At 56.9% G+C, this 18,158-nt stretch overlaps 1 protein-coding gene across 1 annotated transcript; it reads right to left on the bottom strand.

The window, feature by feature from the left end:
• Positions 1-3,933: 3,933 nt before the first annotated feature.
• On the bottom strand, positions 3,934-11,492 carry KMT5C (lysine methyltransferase 5C). Its single transcript, XM_030851856.2, has 9 exons — positions 11,379-11,492; positions 9,496-9,630; positions 9,162-9,327; positions 8,686-8,795; positions 7,689-7,852; positions 7,510-7,529; positions 5,667-5,803; positions 5,402-5,562; positions 3,934-5,109 (listed from the first exon to the last, which is right to left on the bottom strand). Exons 2-9 carry the CDS (start codon positions 9,603-9,605, stop codon positions 4,610-4,612), a joined length of 1,368 nt encoding a protein of 455 aa, XP_030707716.2. The 5' UTR covers positions 9,606-9,630; positions 11,379-11,492; the 3' UTR covers positions 3,934-4,609.
• Positions 11,493-18,158: the final 6,666 nt, after the last annotated feature.

Consider the following 18,158-nt stretch of genomic DNA (forward strand, 5'->3'; position numbering starts at 1 on the left):
GGGCAGCCTGGACCCCCAGACTCTGCCTGAAGTGATCTCATGAGGTCTCCATTCAACCCCAGGGTTCAAAGGTGGCTATTACTAATCATACGACAACTTACTGGGTGGCCCTGGACAAACCTCCTGACCTGCGTCACCTCAGTTTCCCCAGCTGTCAACAGAGATGGTGCAAAATCCCATTCTCAGGCGGGGTGGAATGATGGGGGGGGCTGGGTAAGCTCAAGGGAGAACTGGCTCCATCCATTCCCCTCATCCCCTCTATGCTGCCCTCATCCCCCTACCCAGGGCACACCCCAGATGTGCCATCTCCCAGGATGGCCCCACCCGAAACCTTGGCCCCGGGCCCCCTCTCTCAGACCACAACCTGAGAGGCAGAGGGGCAAATGAGGGCATGGGGTGTGGACTCAGACAGACAGGCTGGAAGCTACAGGAGGGGGTGAGTCGTTCATGTGACCTCCCCCGACCTGCAGACCTCTGGCCTGCACAGAGGTGGCGCTGCTGCAGGAAAGAAGGAACGCTGTGATGCCACGCAGACCAGGCAGCTCTGAGTCACCGAATGAATGGGGCTGGCGGCTGTCTGAGCACTTGGTGAGGTCATCCAGGTAGCATCCAAGCACAAGGCCTGACACCTGTGCAGCCACAGCCAGCCTCCCGACCTCACCAGAGCGCCAGTGCTGGCAGTGTGTTCTCGCCCTGTGGGCCAGCAGCCCCTCCCAGTTCCCCCTTCTTTCCCTCTGGGGCCAGGATCCCTGCCACCATCCCTTGACCACTCCTGGGACATTCTTACACTCCTGGCTTCCCTTCTGGCCACCACTGCCCTATGGATGCCTGAACCCAGGGCAGGGCCAGACCCACTTCACTTCCAGCTGGCTGGGCCAACACTCTCAGGCCCCAAACTCTGGCTCTGAACACCTCTTCCTAGGCTCCTGGGTCATCTTCGCCCGCCCAGATCCTGAAACCCCCAATGTCAAGCTCACTGTCCCGAAACAGCCTCCCGGGACAAAGGAAACTGACTTCCCCATCCCTCCTCACAACCTGCATCCCTGCTCTCCTCCTCCTCTCCCTGCTACCCCCTCCCAGTCCCAGCCCATCAACCGCACACTTACCCTCTTCCCCTCCCTCTGCAGCTCCTTCCTCCCAGTCTACTGAAAGGGTCAGGTGCTTCCCGGTCAAAATCACAAAACCACTCGGTGCCCTTCACCCGTTGCTCCATGAACCCTCCAGGCACTGCTCTGGCCCTCGTCTCCACCCACTCCCCCATCCCACGGAAGCCACTGCTGAAACGAGCCCTGAGTCTCCAGTGGGCACGGCCTCAGCCTCCCCTCTGGTGTCTGCCTCTTTCCCATCCCAAGGACCTCAGAGCCTGGTTGAGCTCTGAGAATGGGTTCAAGTCCTGGCCCTGAAGCTTGCCAGCCTTGTGGCCCCAGACAAACTTCCTAAGCCCTCTGCACTGTGGCCTTCTCACCTAAAATACAGTGATAACGACACCTAGACTTCACAGGGCCGTGGGGAGGGTGATGCTGTGTCACAAGCCAGGACAGCGTCCAGTGCAGCCGTCCTCAGGGTGTGTGGGTTCTCTATGTAACTAATTTGAGGCACTCAGAGTCCTCATGTCGGCCTGATTCTGGTGCCCAATATCATGTTGGAGGTGGGGGTGACTGATCGTCAGCTGCCCTCCTGGATCAGCAACCCCAGGATGACCAACACCATCAACAGGGCCCTGGAGCTCCTGCAGGCATCTGGTCAGCCCATGCACAGGGTAAAAGCATCAGAGAGCTCCCCCAAGGGGAGAAATGGGATCCAGGATTGGGATGTCCTGCCTGGCTCCCTGCTGTCCCAGTAACCCAAGGAGGGGAACTTCGAAAGCTTTGGGGAAGGCACTGCAGAGTGCGGGGCTTCCTGAGACTCTGGCCTGTAATTATTTCCTGTTTCTTTCAACTCCCTCCTCCTCCTCCCCCAGCCAGATTCCCCGTTTCCTTGCTCTGGCCCCCAAGTGTATGACGGGGTTCTCAGCTTGACCTTGACCCTTCGACCCTCCCCCTGGGGTTCCCAAGCCCCAGCTCGACCCAAACATCCCAGGGCCCGCCAGCTCACTGGACCCAACACACACTCCTCTCACTTCCCTATCGTGGTTGGGGCTCCATCTACCTGGTGGTTGAGGCAGAAACCTGGCAGCAAGGCGGGCTCTGTCCACGTACCAGCTGTGCGGCCTCAGGCAGACGTGCCTGCCCTCCGACTACCTGCAAAGGCAGGGGGGTGATCTTGGTGGCACTGCTGTGAAGGTTGATGCCAGATGCACAGAACCTGCGACCAGTGTCAGCTGTAGTTACTGTCCTGGAGGTCTTCCTTCCCTGTCATCCTGTCACTCTAGCCCAGTGGTTCCCACTGGGGGCTGGCTTTGACCTCTAGGGGTACATTTGGCAATGATCACAGGTATTTCTGTCACCACTAAGGGGATGCTACTGGCATCTCGTGGGTGGAGGCCTGAGAGGCCACTCCTCGTCCTGTGACACAGGATTAGCAGCTCAAGACAGCAGCAGTGTTGAGAGTGAGAGACCCCGATCACTGGTTTCTAATCTTCGTGTTTTGGGTTCCAGACACTTTTGAGAGTTGGATGAAGGCTCTAAACCCTCTGCGCCAAGAACACGCCTGTGAATACGCAGTTACTACATTTGAAATGGGATTCCAGGAGGTTCTTGGAACCTCCAATGTCCATCCAGGCTAAGCCTCCTTACTCTGCTGTCATATTTGCCGAGAAGCCATGAATTTCTGCTTGTCTAGAGGGACAAGTTCTTTAGCGACTGTGTCAACCATCTCTCTTCATTCTCTTCGTTACCACTTGCTGACTGGGAGGCCCTCTCCCTCATTTTTAACCTGAGGGAGAAAACTAGGAGGGTTCAGTAGGATTTGCATGGAAGAAAGACACATTTTCTCATTCTGAAAGGGATGAAGCAGGCTATACATAAATAATATGAATTTTAAAGTAAAAAAAAAAAAAAGTTACCTGCTTTGAACTGTCCCCATCCCCACCCCCAGGTCCACTGTGGAAGTGCCCCTTCCTGGGCCATCTCCTTGGCCCACCCAAGTCTTCCTGCAGCCTCTCCATGCGTGTTCACTCCCTCTTCTCAGCACCCCCATGTCCCTTATGCATATGGCCTGGCCTCATCAGCCTCCAGGGTAAACTTTTCCAAGGCCGGTCGACATGGAGGAGATAAACTGGGGCCTGCAGCCCACACACGACCCTCAGACGTTCCTGGCTTGTCCTCATGAAATGGCTGTGAGGCCTCAATGAACAAAAAAAACATATCCACAAGACGCTTTGCAGCGGGTGCCTAGTACCAGGAAGCACTCACTGATTGTAAGCTGTTAGTATTTCCTTCTGTAGAATGGGGGTTGAGGTGAGAATTAAGAGACGATGCGGGGGAGTTCCCTGGTGGCCTAGTAGTTAGGATTCTGGGCTTTCACTGCTGTGGCCCGGGTTGAATCCCTGGTTGGAGAACTGAGAACTGAACTGGATCAGAAGAAACAAGAAGATTCACTGTCCTGGCCTCACAGAGCCAGGCCAACCGAGATGACACACGTGAGATCTGGGAGGGGCTCTGACTTCAGACAAGGGTGATCTGGCCCCAGGTGACCCGGGACAAGTCACTCTAATTGCTGGACCTCACTAATCTCATCTGAAAAATGGGGAGACTCCCCACCTGGGTGAGAAGATGGGACTGAAAGCGTTCTTTATGAGCACAGTTTGCACCTCTGTTCTCGGCCATCCTCAGAGCCCACTGCCCTTCCACCCTTCCAAAGCTTTCAGCGCCCAAAGTCTGGGCTGCTTCCTCCTGGTCTGGTCTCCCCAGCAAGGCGGAGGGTCTCACCCTCCCAATGGACATCACTTCAAAATGTAAATCAAGATGAAATGCTTCCCAGGGCACTGCTTATGACAAGGTTTTAATAAAATAAAATAGAAAGTTCAAGTGCTTCCAATCCCCCAACATACCCCATTCTGGCGTGGGGGAGGGGAGGGAGCCCCCACAGCCCAGTAGCACCAGGGATAGCACCATGAGAAAGATGAGGTCGCACCGGCCTCCCTGAGACCCACGGGGGTGGTGGGGACATGCCCCTGGCCGCCCCCTCGTCGCCCCCCACCTCAGACACAGAGCCGAGAGCACACTGACTCCCCTCTGTAGGGCAGTGTCTAGGGAACGCCAGCCCATGTCAGTTCCACCTCCTCCCGAGGCCTGGGCTTCTTTGGAGAAGCCACGGGGCAGCCCCCACCCCTTATGGCTTTGCTCCCTGGGCAGGAGAAGGCGGGTGGGGAGGGAACAGCTCCTTCAGCCCTGAGGCTGGGGCTGGGGTGGGAGGGTGGCAATGACCAGGGCTCCCTGCTACGATGGGGGTGGCTCAGGGGTCAGCAGTCACGAAGGGTCAGGGGTCAGATCCCCAGGGGGTGTCCAAACCAACCCGCCCCGGGGGTCAGAGCTGTGCTGGGGTTGAAAGTCAACGCCCTCCCAGAGGTCCAAGAGCTCCTTCTGGAGGTCGGTTACTGAGAACTCAGGGCAGAGGGGACCAGGAGGGACGCCCTCCTCTCCCAGCCTGGGCCTCCCTGTCCAGCCCGTCACGGCCCATCACCGTTGACATCCAGGTCAATGGAGCCATGGCTGACCACGAGCCGCAGGCGCTTGGGTGGGGAGAAGGGGGCAAAGGCAAGGGCCTGCTTGGGGATGGGGATGGGGCCTGGGGTCCCGGCGGGGACGGGAGTGGCAGTGGCAGGCGGGGCCGGGGCCACACGGCTCAGATCCACACGTACCACGTAAGGCAGCCCGTAGCGCCGGGCCCAGTGCCAGTCCTGCTGGGGGGCCCAGCGGGCACGGGCGGCCGGCCCCAGAGCCACTAGGGCCTCCGCCCGCAGGCAGCAGTGGGGGCCACAGCCTCCCCATCGGTGCAGGGAGACGCGGGCAGCACGGAGAACGGGGGGCGCTGGGGCCCGCCGGGGCTGGGGGCGTCGGCGCCTCCGGGGGCGCACCCGGAGCTGGGGCTGAGGCAGCCACTGGAGCCAGAGGGGTGAGGCATCGGGGCGGGCGCCGCAGGGCGGGGGGCGCAGGGGCTGGCAGGCAGCTGTGGAGGCCCAAGGGAGGGGGAGTGGGGAGAGAAAAGGGCAGCTGTGTGAGCAGGGCCTCTTCAGAGGGGAAGAGCTCCTCCTCAGGCCAGCCGCCCCCCCCCACCCCTGCCCGATGCTCTTCAGAGGGGGACAGATGAAGAGAGGATGTTCAGGAGTGAGGTCCTGTCTGGGGGACCAAGTGGGGGTACCAGGAGGGACAAGACGAGAGGAGGGCAGAGAAGGGGCTGGGGCTGGGGGAGCAGCTGATGAAGACAGGCCAACAGGACAGGGTCCCCGCCCCACACTCACCGCAGAACAGGTCCCGGCGCAGCGGGGGTGGGTGGGCACAGGCCCGGGGGCCATCCAGGCCCTGCTGCAGCCGCCGCTTCGTCTCCCGGAGCTCATACTTGTCCATGGGCCGGGGCGGCAGGGGCTCCTTGGGCTGCAGTCGGAAAGCTCCTTCGCCTCTCCTAAGGATGGGAGGGAAATGAGGGAGCGAGGGGTGGGCCCTGAGGATGCACTTCTGGTTCCCAGGATCCCAGGGACCGTGTCCCTTCCTGCAGGCCATCCCCACCTCTCGCAGGTGTAGCATTCACAGTGCTCATTCTTTTCACCGAAGAAGCCTTCGCCGTAGAAGCATGTCACCTCGTCCCCTGGCTCGATGTCCCGGAGCACCTTCACGCAGGCTGCGTTCCCATCTGCAGGTACGAACTAGGGGCCAGGAGGCTCAGCGCCCTGTCCTGGGGGTGGCCTGGCTCCACCCCGCCTGGCTGGCACCCTGGCCTCAAGGGTCCCCCTAGGATGGGCAGCGCCGGGAGCCCGGGGAAGAGCCCTGCCCAGGGCCTGCCCTCAGCATGCACTCCCTGACCCTCCCCCGTTTTGCTGGCTCCCACCCTCCCTGCAGGACATGACCTAACCAGCCTCTGGCAGCGCGCACAAGAACTGCTTCCTCCAGCACTCCTTCTTGGGCTCCTCTGAGACACCCTGCCAGCCTGCACCTCAGTGGCCGAGATGTGCGCCTCTGCCTGGCTCTGCATCCTGCCCTCCCCGAGGCCTGTGTCCACCCCGCAGCCCCAGTCCAGGATCGCCACCCCTCTCGCCTGCCTGCTCCTGACTCCAAGCTCCCCATTTGGGAGAGGCAGCACTCCCATCCATCCATCTGCCCGCCCACCCATCTGTCCATCCTAGCCTGACACACACCTGGGAGTGCCCCTGGCCGCCCACCCACCCGCCTGACGCCAGGACAACTGGCCGGCACCTCCCGAGCGGGCAGTGTTGGGCGTCCTCTTTCCCTGCCTCCCTGAGACCCCAGCTGCCCCTCATCACCTCCTACGCAGCTCTGCCCCAGGCCACCTGCCAGGGCCACCCCCGAAGCTCCCAGAGCAGCGGCACCAGGGCCTCTGAGAACCAAGCCCCCTTCACTCACCCCGTGGGAGCCTCCACGGGGCAGACCCAGCTCATGCTGACACACGAGGCGGGAGCTACTGTGCCTCCTCGCTCTCCGGTGTGGCGCCTCCCCTCTGAGATGCCCTAAAGCGGCCCCATTTGCCCTCAACACCTAGAAAAATCCTACTCCTCCTTCAACGCCTAGCTCCAGCGTCACTTGCATGCAGCCTGCGGTTCCACACCACGTGGTGGCTGACCCCCACCTCACCGAGCTTTGCTTGACTCTCCATCCTATCCAGCGTCTGTGCCCTGAAACCCACGGAACAGTGTGCAGAGTCACAGGACGCTGACACACACCCAGCCTTCACAACTGTCCCAGGAGGCAAGTTCTCCCCATTTCCCATCCGAGAAGAGAAAACAGGGCCAGGGCAGCAGAGCCAGGACTCAAACCCTCCCCACACCCCTGGGGTCCCAAGGGCGGCCAGGTGAGCCCCACACTTGGCAGGGTGCACACCCAAGGCCTTACAGGGGCCACCTCCCCACAACTCCTCTCTCTCACTGCTCCGTGCTCCACACGCAGCACAGGGTGGGGGGTGGCCTCCCAGAACCTCCTATCGGGAAGAGTTCTTGTCCTCCAGGGCAGCGCTTGCTCTGACCCCACCCCAGGAGGCCCTCCCCAGCCTCCTGCTATCACAGCTGCCGTGGGTGTCTCCCTGGGAAGCCCAGGGCCCATGGCACAGGCAGGGGCACTTTGTGTCTCCCCATCACCACAGTCCCGCCAAACTGGCCCAGCCCCCCGCCCAGGTTCAGAGAAGGGAGAATGCGGCCAGCAGGTGGCAGCCTGGGTTCCAGTGTGACTTTAACCAGAGCCCCTCCCTCCTCTGACAATCGCACAAGCGCCAGTGCTGCACAGCCAGGGGTGGGAAACTACTTTGTCAGACGGGGAGACCCGGGACAGTTTCTGGCTATTCGCCGAGCAGAAAGCCCCTCCCTCGTGCCCATTCCTGCGAACGGGGGTCCCCAGGTCTCACCTTGCAGTTGGGTTTGCAGTCTGGAGCCAGTTGGGGGGTCGCAGGGAGAGAAGAGAACTGGGTCAGCGAGCCAGAGAGCCGGGGCTCAACCCCTCCCCCGCTGGCTCCTCGCACCACCCCGCCCCCGGCCCCGCCCCCACTGCCCCCTCCGGCCCCCCCAGCCCCCTCCTCGTCCCCACCGTGGTTGATGAAGGCGGCCGGGCCGAGCCACAGCTGAGCGCTGCGCTTGCGGGTGGAGTACATGATACTGAAGTCATTCTCCCCGGCCCTCAGCAGCCCCTCGTCCGCCTCCCGCAGCTCTGCGATGCAGCCCACCAGCAGCTCCAACTTTTCGTTCTTTTTCCTGCCCAGAAGCCAGGTGGTGGGTCTGTGAGCACCTCCCTGACCACCAGTGCTGGGGACAGGGGCCCCTCATCCCAGGCCTCCGGCGGGAAGAATCGATGGGACGCACCAGCCACCGCATTCCAGCTCCCAAATCTGAAATTCACCCACCGTTGCCTCTACACCTGCGCAGGCGCGGCACCCTCCACCTCCTGAAAGCCTGACCCGCATCCTCTCCCGCTCTCGGTTCCTCCAGCCTCCAGTGCCCACTGCCTCGGCCTCTCGCAGTCCAGTCCTGCCCGGAAGTCCCCACAGGCGCCCCCGCACTCTTCACTAGACCCTTTGGCTCATCCTTCGGGCCTCAGCCTAGGCCTGGCTCCCAGGAACACTCTCAAAATTCCCGGGCAGGCTCAGGACTCACTGAGCAGCTGTGGTCAGCCCTGTGCGCTCACTCAGCTACCACCTGCCTTCCCGCTAGAATGTAAGCAGTGGGCAAGGTCCTCTTGTTCACGGTCCTGCCCCGTACCCAGCAGCGATTGCTACGCAGCAGGGGCTCCAGTGGGGATGAAAAAAAAGACAGCACAGTCCTGGGTGTAAGATCAGTCCTTTCTTGGCAGCCCCAGAGAGCCTGGGTCTCGAGGAGGGGATCTCATCTCCCAGCAGGGCCGTGGTGGGCCAGGAGGGTCTTGGGGGACCAGACCCGGCCTCCTTTCTCTCAACACAGACATCTTCATGGCCCTGTCCCGAGTGTCCAGTCTCCTCCAGAAGGGAGGGGGTTTCCTGCCCCAGCAGCCCCCAGGGAGGGATGCCTCCTGTCAGGCCTGGGGCCCTGGGAGGCATGTTCTGCCCTCTTACCAAGCGCGGGTAGACACAATCTTGGCTCCATTTGTCTCCATGGAATAACGGGTACAGGGCAAGATGGTGAAGCCGCTTTCAGGCAGGAAGGCTCGGAGGTAGCGATAGATCTGGGGGAGGTGAGGGGTGGCAAGGTGAGGACGTGGGGCAGGGTCGTCCTCGGCCCTCTCTCCTGGGTTCTAGTCCTGCTCTGCCACTGACTCGCTGTGTGGTCTCAGGGAACTCACTTCCCCTCTCGGGGCCTCAGTTTCCTCATCTGTCAAATGAAGAAGTTAGACTCCATCTTAGAGGGCCCCCCAGCTCTCCTTTCCTAGGATTCTCTGAGCCTTGCCTCAGATGGTCCCAATGGCTAGGAAGTCAGGGAGTCCCAGGGAGCTGTGCTGAAGGTCTGCCCGGCAGGGCGGAGGACCCAGGACAGGCAGAGGAGACGGGGAGAACACGAGGGCCGAGGGGAGGGAAGGGAAGGGCTCCCTCACGTGGGTCTTGAGGGCAGCCTCCTGCCGCGGGCCCCGGCTCTGGAAGTAGTGGGCCATCCAGCCTCCCAGCGTCAGGGCCCGGTACGCAGCCTCCAGGTCCCGCTGCCTCAGGAAGGCCTCCAGCGCTGAGCGCAGGTGGTGCTGTCGCCGCAGCGGGGGCACGGGGCTGGGGGAGAGGGCACGCCTGGGTCCCAGGGCCTTGGCCTATTCCCTCTGGGCCTTCCCAGGCCCCACCCCCACCCCCACTCGGAGCTGAGAGGAGGATGGGGCTGAGGGGTGGCAGTGGAAGGAAGGGGTCCCGAGCCCTCGGTCGCCCTCCCCCAGGTCGCCTCACCTGACGTTCATCTTATGGGTGCGGAAGCCGAGGTAGGGGTCCAGGACGAGGCTGGTGGCGAGGTCGTCATTCTCACACAGTTCCCTGGCTGTCACTCTGTCGGGGCCCATGGTGCCCCAGGCACCATGCTGCCTCCTGCGGAGAGTGGAGAGCTCAGGGCAGGGGCAGGGGCGGTGCCCTGGGCGTGTGCCTGCTCTATGTCACTTATAGGTTGTGTGAGACTTAGGCAAGCCCTTCAGTCTCCTCATCTATAAAGCAGGGAGAAAAGCAATACTGACTTCACAGGGCTCTCGGTGAAGATGAAATGCAACAAGTGCTTCTGACAATGGGGAGATCCCCAAAGAAATGCCAGCCACCATCGTTAGTAGCTGCATCTCCTCCAACCACCTATGACAGCCCCGCCACGTGCACACACACTCGCAGACCCTGTGCGCACACGCAGATTCCCCAGGACCCCCATACACACCACACACACACACACACACACACACACACACACACGCGCAAACGTGCCAACTGGCTCACGGAAGGCTGATTAATTGGCAGTCTGGGATAACCCTAAAGGCTTAGTCCTGCAGGAGGTGGAAGTCAAGGGGGACCCAGCAGCTCCACCTGTGGCCCTCACCAAGGAAAAAGCCCAGACTTCCTGCCCAACCAGAACTGCTTGTTCCTCTGCCCATCCCCACTCTCTCCTGGCCTTGGCCTCCACCCCCATCCCCAGCAGCCCTTGGGAGTCCTCAGAAGGCTCTGGGTGAAACCCCAGGCAGCCCGAGTCGGAGGCGGGTGAGGGGAGGGAGAGCAGAGGAAGGATCCCAGCACCTGCTCTCTCTCCAAGGATTCCGGGGGAGGGAGGGGCACAGAGGACAAAGCGGGGGGAGGGGGGGAGAGAAAAGGAACGGTGTGGAGAGGCAGAAGAGGCCCATAAAAAAAGAGGAGAAAGACGGGGATTAGCAAAACGAAACAAAACAAGCCTCCTAACCCCGACTGCAGAGGGCCTGGTGGGCACCGACACCACGGTGCTTCAGGGAGAGCAGATGGGGGACGGCGAGGAAAGGGGAGCTGGAAAGAGATCAGGAGCTAGAGCAGCTGGGAAAGGGGGTCGAGAAGGCACGCAGGCTGGGGATAAATAAAGAGGGGGCGCTGCGGGAAGGCGCTGGGACAGAACGGAAGCTGCAGAGGGGCAAGCGGGTAATACGGACACCACAGGGAGGGAGCTGGGGCAGGGAGAAGGGGCGGGGGTGCCTGCGGGGGAGACCGAGGGCTGCGGGAAGGCTTGGGGATCCAGGGAGGACCCCAAGAAAGCTAGCAGGGAGACCAGGGGTCCAACGAAAGTAGAGAAGGACCTGGAGGTCCAGGGAGGGTCCTGAGATGGTATAGGGGGGCCTAGGGGTTCCAGAACGGGGCTTGGAGAAGCAAACAGGGACAGGGGAAAGTCCTAGGGATCCAGGGAGGAGCACAGAAGAGCCGCGAGAAGAGAGCCTGGGCTCCAGGGAAGGATCTGGGTAGACAGTGAGAATCCAGGGGAAAGGCCTGAGGTCCAGAGGGAAATTAGGGGAAGCAGACAGGAGCCTGGGGAGGCAGGGAAAGTGCAGGAGAAGGGCCTGAGACCCAGGGAGGGGAGTGTAGAGTCAGAGGGCGAGCTGAGGGTCCAGGGAAGGGCCTGGAGCGCGAGAGCGGGGCCTGGGTAAGGAAGCACAGGAAAGGGGCTGGGCGCCGAGAGCAGCCTGAGGCTCGCCGAAGGGCCAGGAGACGTGGGCGCCTGGACACGAGGAGGGGCCGGGCGGGGAGGGGGACAGTCGGGGCTGGGGACGACCGGGAGCCAAGGCGGCGCGGGGCGGGGGCCGAGAGGGGGCTCAGAAGTCGGGCCCCGCGCCGCCCCTCACCCGCTTCTCCTCCTCCTCCTCCTCCTCAGGCGCCCGCGCTGCGGCTGCCACCACCTCCCACAGCCTTCTCCAGCTCTCTCCAGACACGGTCGCCGCGCCTCCCGTCTGCCCAGCCGGGCCCGCCTCGCAACGGCCGTCACGGCCTTCCATTGGCCAAGGTCGCCGCCACTCTTCAGTCGCTCTGAAGCTTGCGCCGCTCCCGTTGGCCGGACTCCGCTCTGCCCCTCCCTGCCCGCCCCACGGTCAGCGCCCCTAAAAAACTCCGCGTCGCCCTCGCTGCTGTTGAGAGCCGCCAACTGCACCCAGTGGCTGCCGCCGCTGTCCTTCCGGCGCTGCCATGGAGACGTATCCCCGCCCACGGCCCAAAGTCGACGCCCTCATTGGCCGAAAGCGTCGTCGCTCCGGGAGAAACGCGGGTTTGGGTCGGGTTATTTGGGTCCAAGTGGAAAGAGGGCGGGTACCGCCTGCTCCAGAGCCCGTATGTGATTGGTTGGCCTTGGAGCGACTCATGCTTCCATTGGCTAAGGTCTCCGCCTGTCACCATAGAGTCGCGACCTCCCTGTTCTTTTTCTGTGGCGAAACCTTCGACCACCAGAGGGAGAAAGCAGGGGAGGACGGGAGGGGGGGGGTGAATGCGCGCGCACCTCCTTCCCCCCGCCTGCCTGGGCCGGCGGTTGCCAAGGCGACAAAACTTTATTGACAACCCTGCCCGGTACAAAGGGCTTTTCGCTCTCTTCCTCACTCCTAGACCACCTTCTCTTCCCCTAAATAACCTGTTTAATTTTGAGTACCCACAATACACTCTGTGGGTGAAAGGGTCAGAAAGAAGGAGATTGATAGGTGGGGGCTTTGAAGAAAGCCCTGACTCATGGGGAGCTCCCATGGGGCACCCCCCCACGCCCACAGTTGAGATCACCCCTCTGCTCCAGTCCTAGAGGCAAACATAATTCGTAATTCATCATAATTACGCCCAGAATAATAAGCCCCACACTTGGAGCAGGCGGTCTTTGTTTTGTTGCCGGCTGTATATCCTGTGGTCTTGGAACAATGCGTGGCACGGAATAGGTGCTTCATTAATTTGTGCTGAAGGAATGAATGTATGAAGCTGGTTTCTGCAATCCTTCACTCTGTGACTTTGGAGAAGTGGCTTGCCGTCTCTGGGCCTCAGGCTCGCATCTATAAAATAAGGACCACACTGGTCCCTCTTTGAGGGGTCTTCCTTAACACCCTCCTAGGTGTCCTTCACTCGTGCTTCCAGGCTCCCACCCTCTGTCCTTTCCCCAGCTGGGACTATCCCCAGCTCGGAGACACCCCCAACCCAGGTACCCCCACCCCCATAAGGATGGCTATAGCTCCGGAGAAGAGATGCAGCCTCACCCGGAGAAGGGGAGCCAGCAAGCAGAGAGGACCCTATAAAAAGCTCAGCTCGGGGCTTCCCTGGTGGCGCAGTGGTTGAGAGTCCGCCTGCCGATGCGGGGGACACGGGTTAGTGCCTCGGTCCGGGAGGATCCCACATGCCGCGGAGCGGCTGGCCCCGTGAGCCATGGCCGCTGAGCCTGCGCGTCCGGAGCCTGTGCTCCGCAACGGGAGAGGCCCGCGTTCCGAAAAAAAAAAAAAAAAAAAAAGCTCACCTCAACTGAAACAACACTGTAAATCAACTAAATTCCAATAAAAATTAATTTAAAAAAACAACAGCAACAAAAAAACTCAGCTATTCGGGAAAGTCCTATCAGCAGGTCTTAATCTTAAAAGTGCAGCCCTGGGCTTCCCTGATGGCGCAGTGGTTGAGGATCCGCCTGCCAATGCAGGGGACACGTGTTCGTGCCCCGGTCCGGGAAGACGTGCCGCGGAGCAGCTAGGCCCGTGAGCTATGGCCGCTGAGCCTGCGCGTCCGGAGCCTGTGCTCCGCAACGGGAGCGGCCACAACAGTGAGAGGCTAGCGTACCGAAAGAAAAAAAAAAAAGTGCAGACCTTCCACCAGCGGGTGTACACCCTAGAGAAATTCTCAAAAATGTGAACAAAAAAATAAGCACAAGAATACTTGCGACAGTGGTGTTCGTAAGGGTGAAAAACTGGAAGCGGCTTAAATGTCCATCACATGAGGCATGAATTAAATGGATCATGGTATCTTTACACAGGGGAACACCATACTACAGTGAAAGTAAGTGAACCAGCACTCTGTATATCAACCTGGACAACCCTAAAGCATGCTGCTAGTTGCAGAAGTTTACATAGTCGAATGCACGCAGTTTTAAAACACATAAAACAGGGGTTGTGTGTGGACGCATGAAATTATACACAAACTTGCATGGGTATGATAAGGGACGGGGGAGTCCCAGTGGCGACCTCTGTGGGCAGAGCGGAAGGGATGCAACCAGGAAAGCTACTCAGGACATTGTTATTTGTAATTTTTTTGTTTTTTAAGCCCGGAGGTGGAAGCCCTGAGTTCATTGTATTCACTGTCTGTTCTTTTTCTACGTGTCAGAAATATTTCATAATACAAATAACATTTTAACACGCCAATGCCACTTCCAGGATTTTATGCTAAAGAAATAACTGGACAAGTGTTAAAATATTTAAAGATGTTTGTCTCAGCACTTGTTGAAAAAGCAGCAAAATAGGAAGAGCCGTAATGTCCAGCTGTAGGAGGTTGGTTGGACCGATTACAGCATATTCGCAAGATGGAAGAACAATAGTACCTAACAGTTGCTGAGATCTTAGCACACTCCAGTCACTTTGCAAATAGTCCTGTGAGGGAGGGGCTGTTATTATCCCCATTTTACAGATGAGCAGAGTGAGGCTTTCCAAGGAGGTGTAACTGGCCACCACATTACAGAGTTTGTACTCTCAACCCCTGCTGCTACACTGCCCGGACAGGATCCAACTGGTTCTCGACCCACAGATGACATAAGAGACACCTCGGAAAAATGAATAAATCTCTGACACATGCCACAACACAGATGAACCTTAAAAACATCATACTGGGTGAAAGGAGCCAGAGACAAAAATTCACATATGGAGTAATTCCATCTCTATGAAATATCCAGAATAGGTGAATCTGGAGAGACAGAAAACAGATCTGGGGAATTCCCTGGCAGTCTAGGAGTTAGGGCTCCATTGCTTCCACTGCAGGGGGCATGGGTTCCATCCCTGGTCGGGAAAATAAGATCACACATGCCTCAAAGCGGTGTGGGGCGGGAGGAAGCAGATCTGTGATTGCCATGGGCTGGGGAGAATGGGGAGTGACTGATATTGGGCATGGGGTTTCCTTTTTGGATGAAGTTCTGGAACTAGAGAGCGGTGATGGTTGCAAAGCATCGTGCATGTGCATAATGCCGTTGAATTGTGCACTTTAAAGTGGTTAAAATGGGGTTTCTTTGGTGGTCCAGTGGTTAAGACTCCACCTTCCACTGCAGGGGGCACAGGTTCAATCCCTGGTGGGGAAGTTCCGCATGCCCTTAGGTGAGGCCAAAAATAAAGAAATAAATAAAATGGTTAAAATGGCAAATTTGACATTATGTATATTCTACCACCACCACCCCCCCGCAAAAAAGAAAGAAACTCCACCAAAAAACAAAAAGAGAGAAAATAATAAAGAATCACCTAGAGAAAGTAGTGAAAATATAGATTCCAAGGTTCAGCCTCGTGAGAGAGGCTGGTCGAATATTTAATAATTAATCATTTCAGGATGTTCCTGCCCAAAGTGTAACCATAGACCAGCAGCATCAAGCAGGATTCCACGGGTGCTTGGTAGAAATGCAGAATCTCAGACCCCACCCCGACCTCCTAAATCAGAATCACCCAGACTGGTGATTGGGACGTTCCAGAACGTATGAGAAGCATGCCTTAGAAGATACCTGTGTTGCAGGTGGCTTCCTCAGACCAGTCATTCACTTGCTGGAGGGATATCGTGGGCTTGGTAACTCTCAAGGTGGCACGTGACTTATTAAGGGGGAAAGCGTGCTATAAAACAGCAAATTCGGGATGATCATATTTTGAGGGGAAAGGGATATCTACTTTTATGTGTGTGTAAATTAAATGATTGGGAGGAGGGTGTGGAGAAAAGGGAACACTTGTACACTGTTGCTGGGAATGTAAATTGGTGCAGTCACTGTGAGAAAAAAATTTGGAGTTTCCTAAAAAAATTAGAAATAGGGACTTCCCTGGTGGCGCAGTGGTTAAGAATCCACCTGCCAACGCAGGGGACACGGGTTTGAGCACTGGTCCAGGAAGATCCCACACGCCGCGGAGCAACTAAGCCCATGCGCCACAACTACTGAGCCTGCGCCCTAGAGCCCATGCTCTGCCACCGCAATAAGAAGCCCGCGCACTGCAACGAAGAGTAGCCCCTGCTCGGCCAAAAAAAAAAAATATATATATATATATTACAGATAGAATTATCACGTGATCCAGCAAGCCCACTTCTGGGTATATATCAAAATGAAATCTCTATCACAAAGAGATATCTGTACTCCCCAGTTTATTGCAGCATGATTCACAATAACCAAGACATGGAAACAACCTAAGTGTATGTGGACAGGTGAATGGATAAAGAAGATGTGTATACATACATTGCAATATTTTTCTTCTATGAGGAAGGGGGAAATCTTGTCATTTGCAACAACATGGATGAACCTGGAGGACATTATGCTAAGTGAGAAAAGATAGACACAGAAAGACAAATACTGCATGACCTCATTTATACGTAGAATCCAAAAGACAGTCGAACTCACAGAAACAAAGAGTGGGGTGGTTACAGGGAGGGGGGAACGGGGGTTGGTCAAAGGGTACAAACTTCCAATTATAAAATGAATAAGTTCTGGTGGTCTAATGTACAGCGTGGTGACTACAGTTAATAATAAAACATTGTACGTTTGAAATTTGCTAAGAGAGTAGGTCATAAGTGTTCTCACCACGTACACACAAAGATGGTAACTATGTGAGGTGACTGATGTGTTAATTAGCTTGATATCGTGGTGATCATTTCACAGCGTATACATATATCAAAACATCATGGTGGTGTTTCCCTCGTGGCGCAGTGGTTGAGAGTCCGCCTGCCGATGCAGGGGACACGGGTTTGTGCCCTGGTCCGGGAAGATCCCACATGCCGCGGAGCGGCTGGGCCCGCGAGCCATGGCCATTGAGCCTGCACGTCCGGAGCCTGTGCTCCGCAACGGGAGAGGCCAGCGTACCGCAAAAAAAAAAAAAACAAAAAAAACCATCATGGTGTGCGCCTTAAATATACGTAGTTTTTGTTTGTCAGTCGTACCTCGATAAAGCTGGAAAAAATAAATGGTTGGTGGGGAGTTTTCTCTCTGTTTTCATGTATTACTTGTGTAATAACAAAATGTATACAATAATAGAATAAAATATAAGTATTCATACTATGTTAATTTATACACATATTCCTATATCTATATATACATACCTATGCATATGCACACATGCATATACATAATTATCTATATATCTGTCTCTACCTATAGCATCATCATTATCCTGCTCAAAATTCTGCAACGGACTCATACCCTGGTAGCCAGCCCCCAAGAGGATCTTCACTCTGCACCCCACCCCCTTCCCCAGGATTCATGCCTTGTGTAGCTTCTTCCACACTGAACATGGCTGAGCTGTGTAACCAACAGTATATTGCAGAAAAGATGGCATGTCCATTGCTGCGTTATCAAAGACACCATCCTCTCTGGGATCACTCACTCCTCTGGGGGAGCTCAGCGCTATGTCAAGAGGTCATGGCAACCACCTATGGAGACATCCACGAGGCAAGGGCAAGGAACTGAGGCCTCTTGCCAACAGCCAGAGAGGAACTGAATCTGACAGTCATGTGAGTGACCACCCTGGAAACGGTCCTCCTGTCTCTACCAAGCTTTCATAGGATTATACCCCATCCACAGCTTGACAGCCATCTCAGGAGAAACCCCAAGCCAAAACCATCCAGCTAAGCCACTCCTGAATTCCTGACCCACAGAAACCATATGAGATGATAAATGTTTTTTGACGTCCTAAACTACAGGCAATGGATACACATCTAGATTAAAATGTGATGTCCTTACAATGGTCTCCATTCTTCCTCTGATTAATCACTTACTATTCTCCTCATTGCTCACTCTGTTATAGTCCCATCGGCTTCCTTGCTGGAAGCCGGAAGTCCCAAGCTTCTCCAGGTCTTTCCCTACTCTTCTCTCTGCCAGGAGAGCTCTGCCCACTGATATTCACAGGGTTCACTCTCTCACCTGCTCCAGGTCTTGGCTGCAACGTCACTTCCTCAGGAGACCTTCCCCGACAGCCCTGCCTGGAATCACCCACCCACTGCAGCCATCCCCCTACTCTGCTCTGTTGTTTTATGCCACCAGGTTTGAGGGAATTTGGTATAGCAGCCATAGGAAGCTAATAGATGGTTGATTAAGTGGACTGGATCAATGGGAAAGTGGATGATTGGATTGATGGATGGATTGTAGGCTAAACAGGAACAGAGAATTGATCGAACGGGTTAAAGAATGAAAGAACATAGGGGTGGGTGAATGGATAGTTGAATGGATGGATGGAGCTTTGGAGAGCTGGAAGAATATCTGAAGAAATTATGGTTGGATAGATAGGCAAATGAGTGGATGAGTGGGTTGGATAAATGCATAAAGGCAAGAACATATGCACAGATGAACGGGTGGTTTGGGTGGAAGTTTGGCTGGATATGGGTATTTGAGGAAGAAGCATGGTACACTGGAAAGAACCAGATTTTATTTTATTTTTTTTATTGGAGTATAATTG

This window comes from Globicephala melas, chromosome 19 (assembly GCF_963455315.2).
Source record: "Globicephala melas chromosome 19, mGloMel1.2, whole genome shotgun sequence".
Lineage (NCBI taxonomy): Eukaryota > Metazoa > Chordata > Mammalia > Artiodactyla > Delphinidae > Globicephala > Globicephala melas.

Excerpts from the sequence above, each read along its gene's own strand:
- KMT5C (XM_030851856.2), bottom strand. The coding sequence starts at position 9,605 with ATGGGCCCCGACAGAGTGACAGCCAGGGAACTGTGTGAGAATGACGAC. Across the intron at positions 9,328-9,495 it reads ACCCATAAGATGAACGTCAG|CCCCGTGCCCCCGCTGCGGC; the intron begins GTGAGGCGACCT and ends CCTCTCCCCCAG. Across the intron at positions 5,563-5,666 it reads GAATGCTACACCTGCGAGAG|GAGAGGCGAAGGAGCTTTCC; the intron begins GTGGGGATGGCC and ends TCCCATCCTTAG.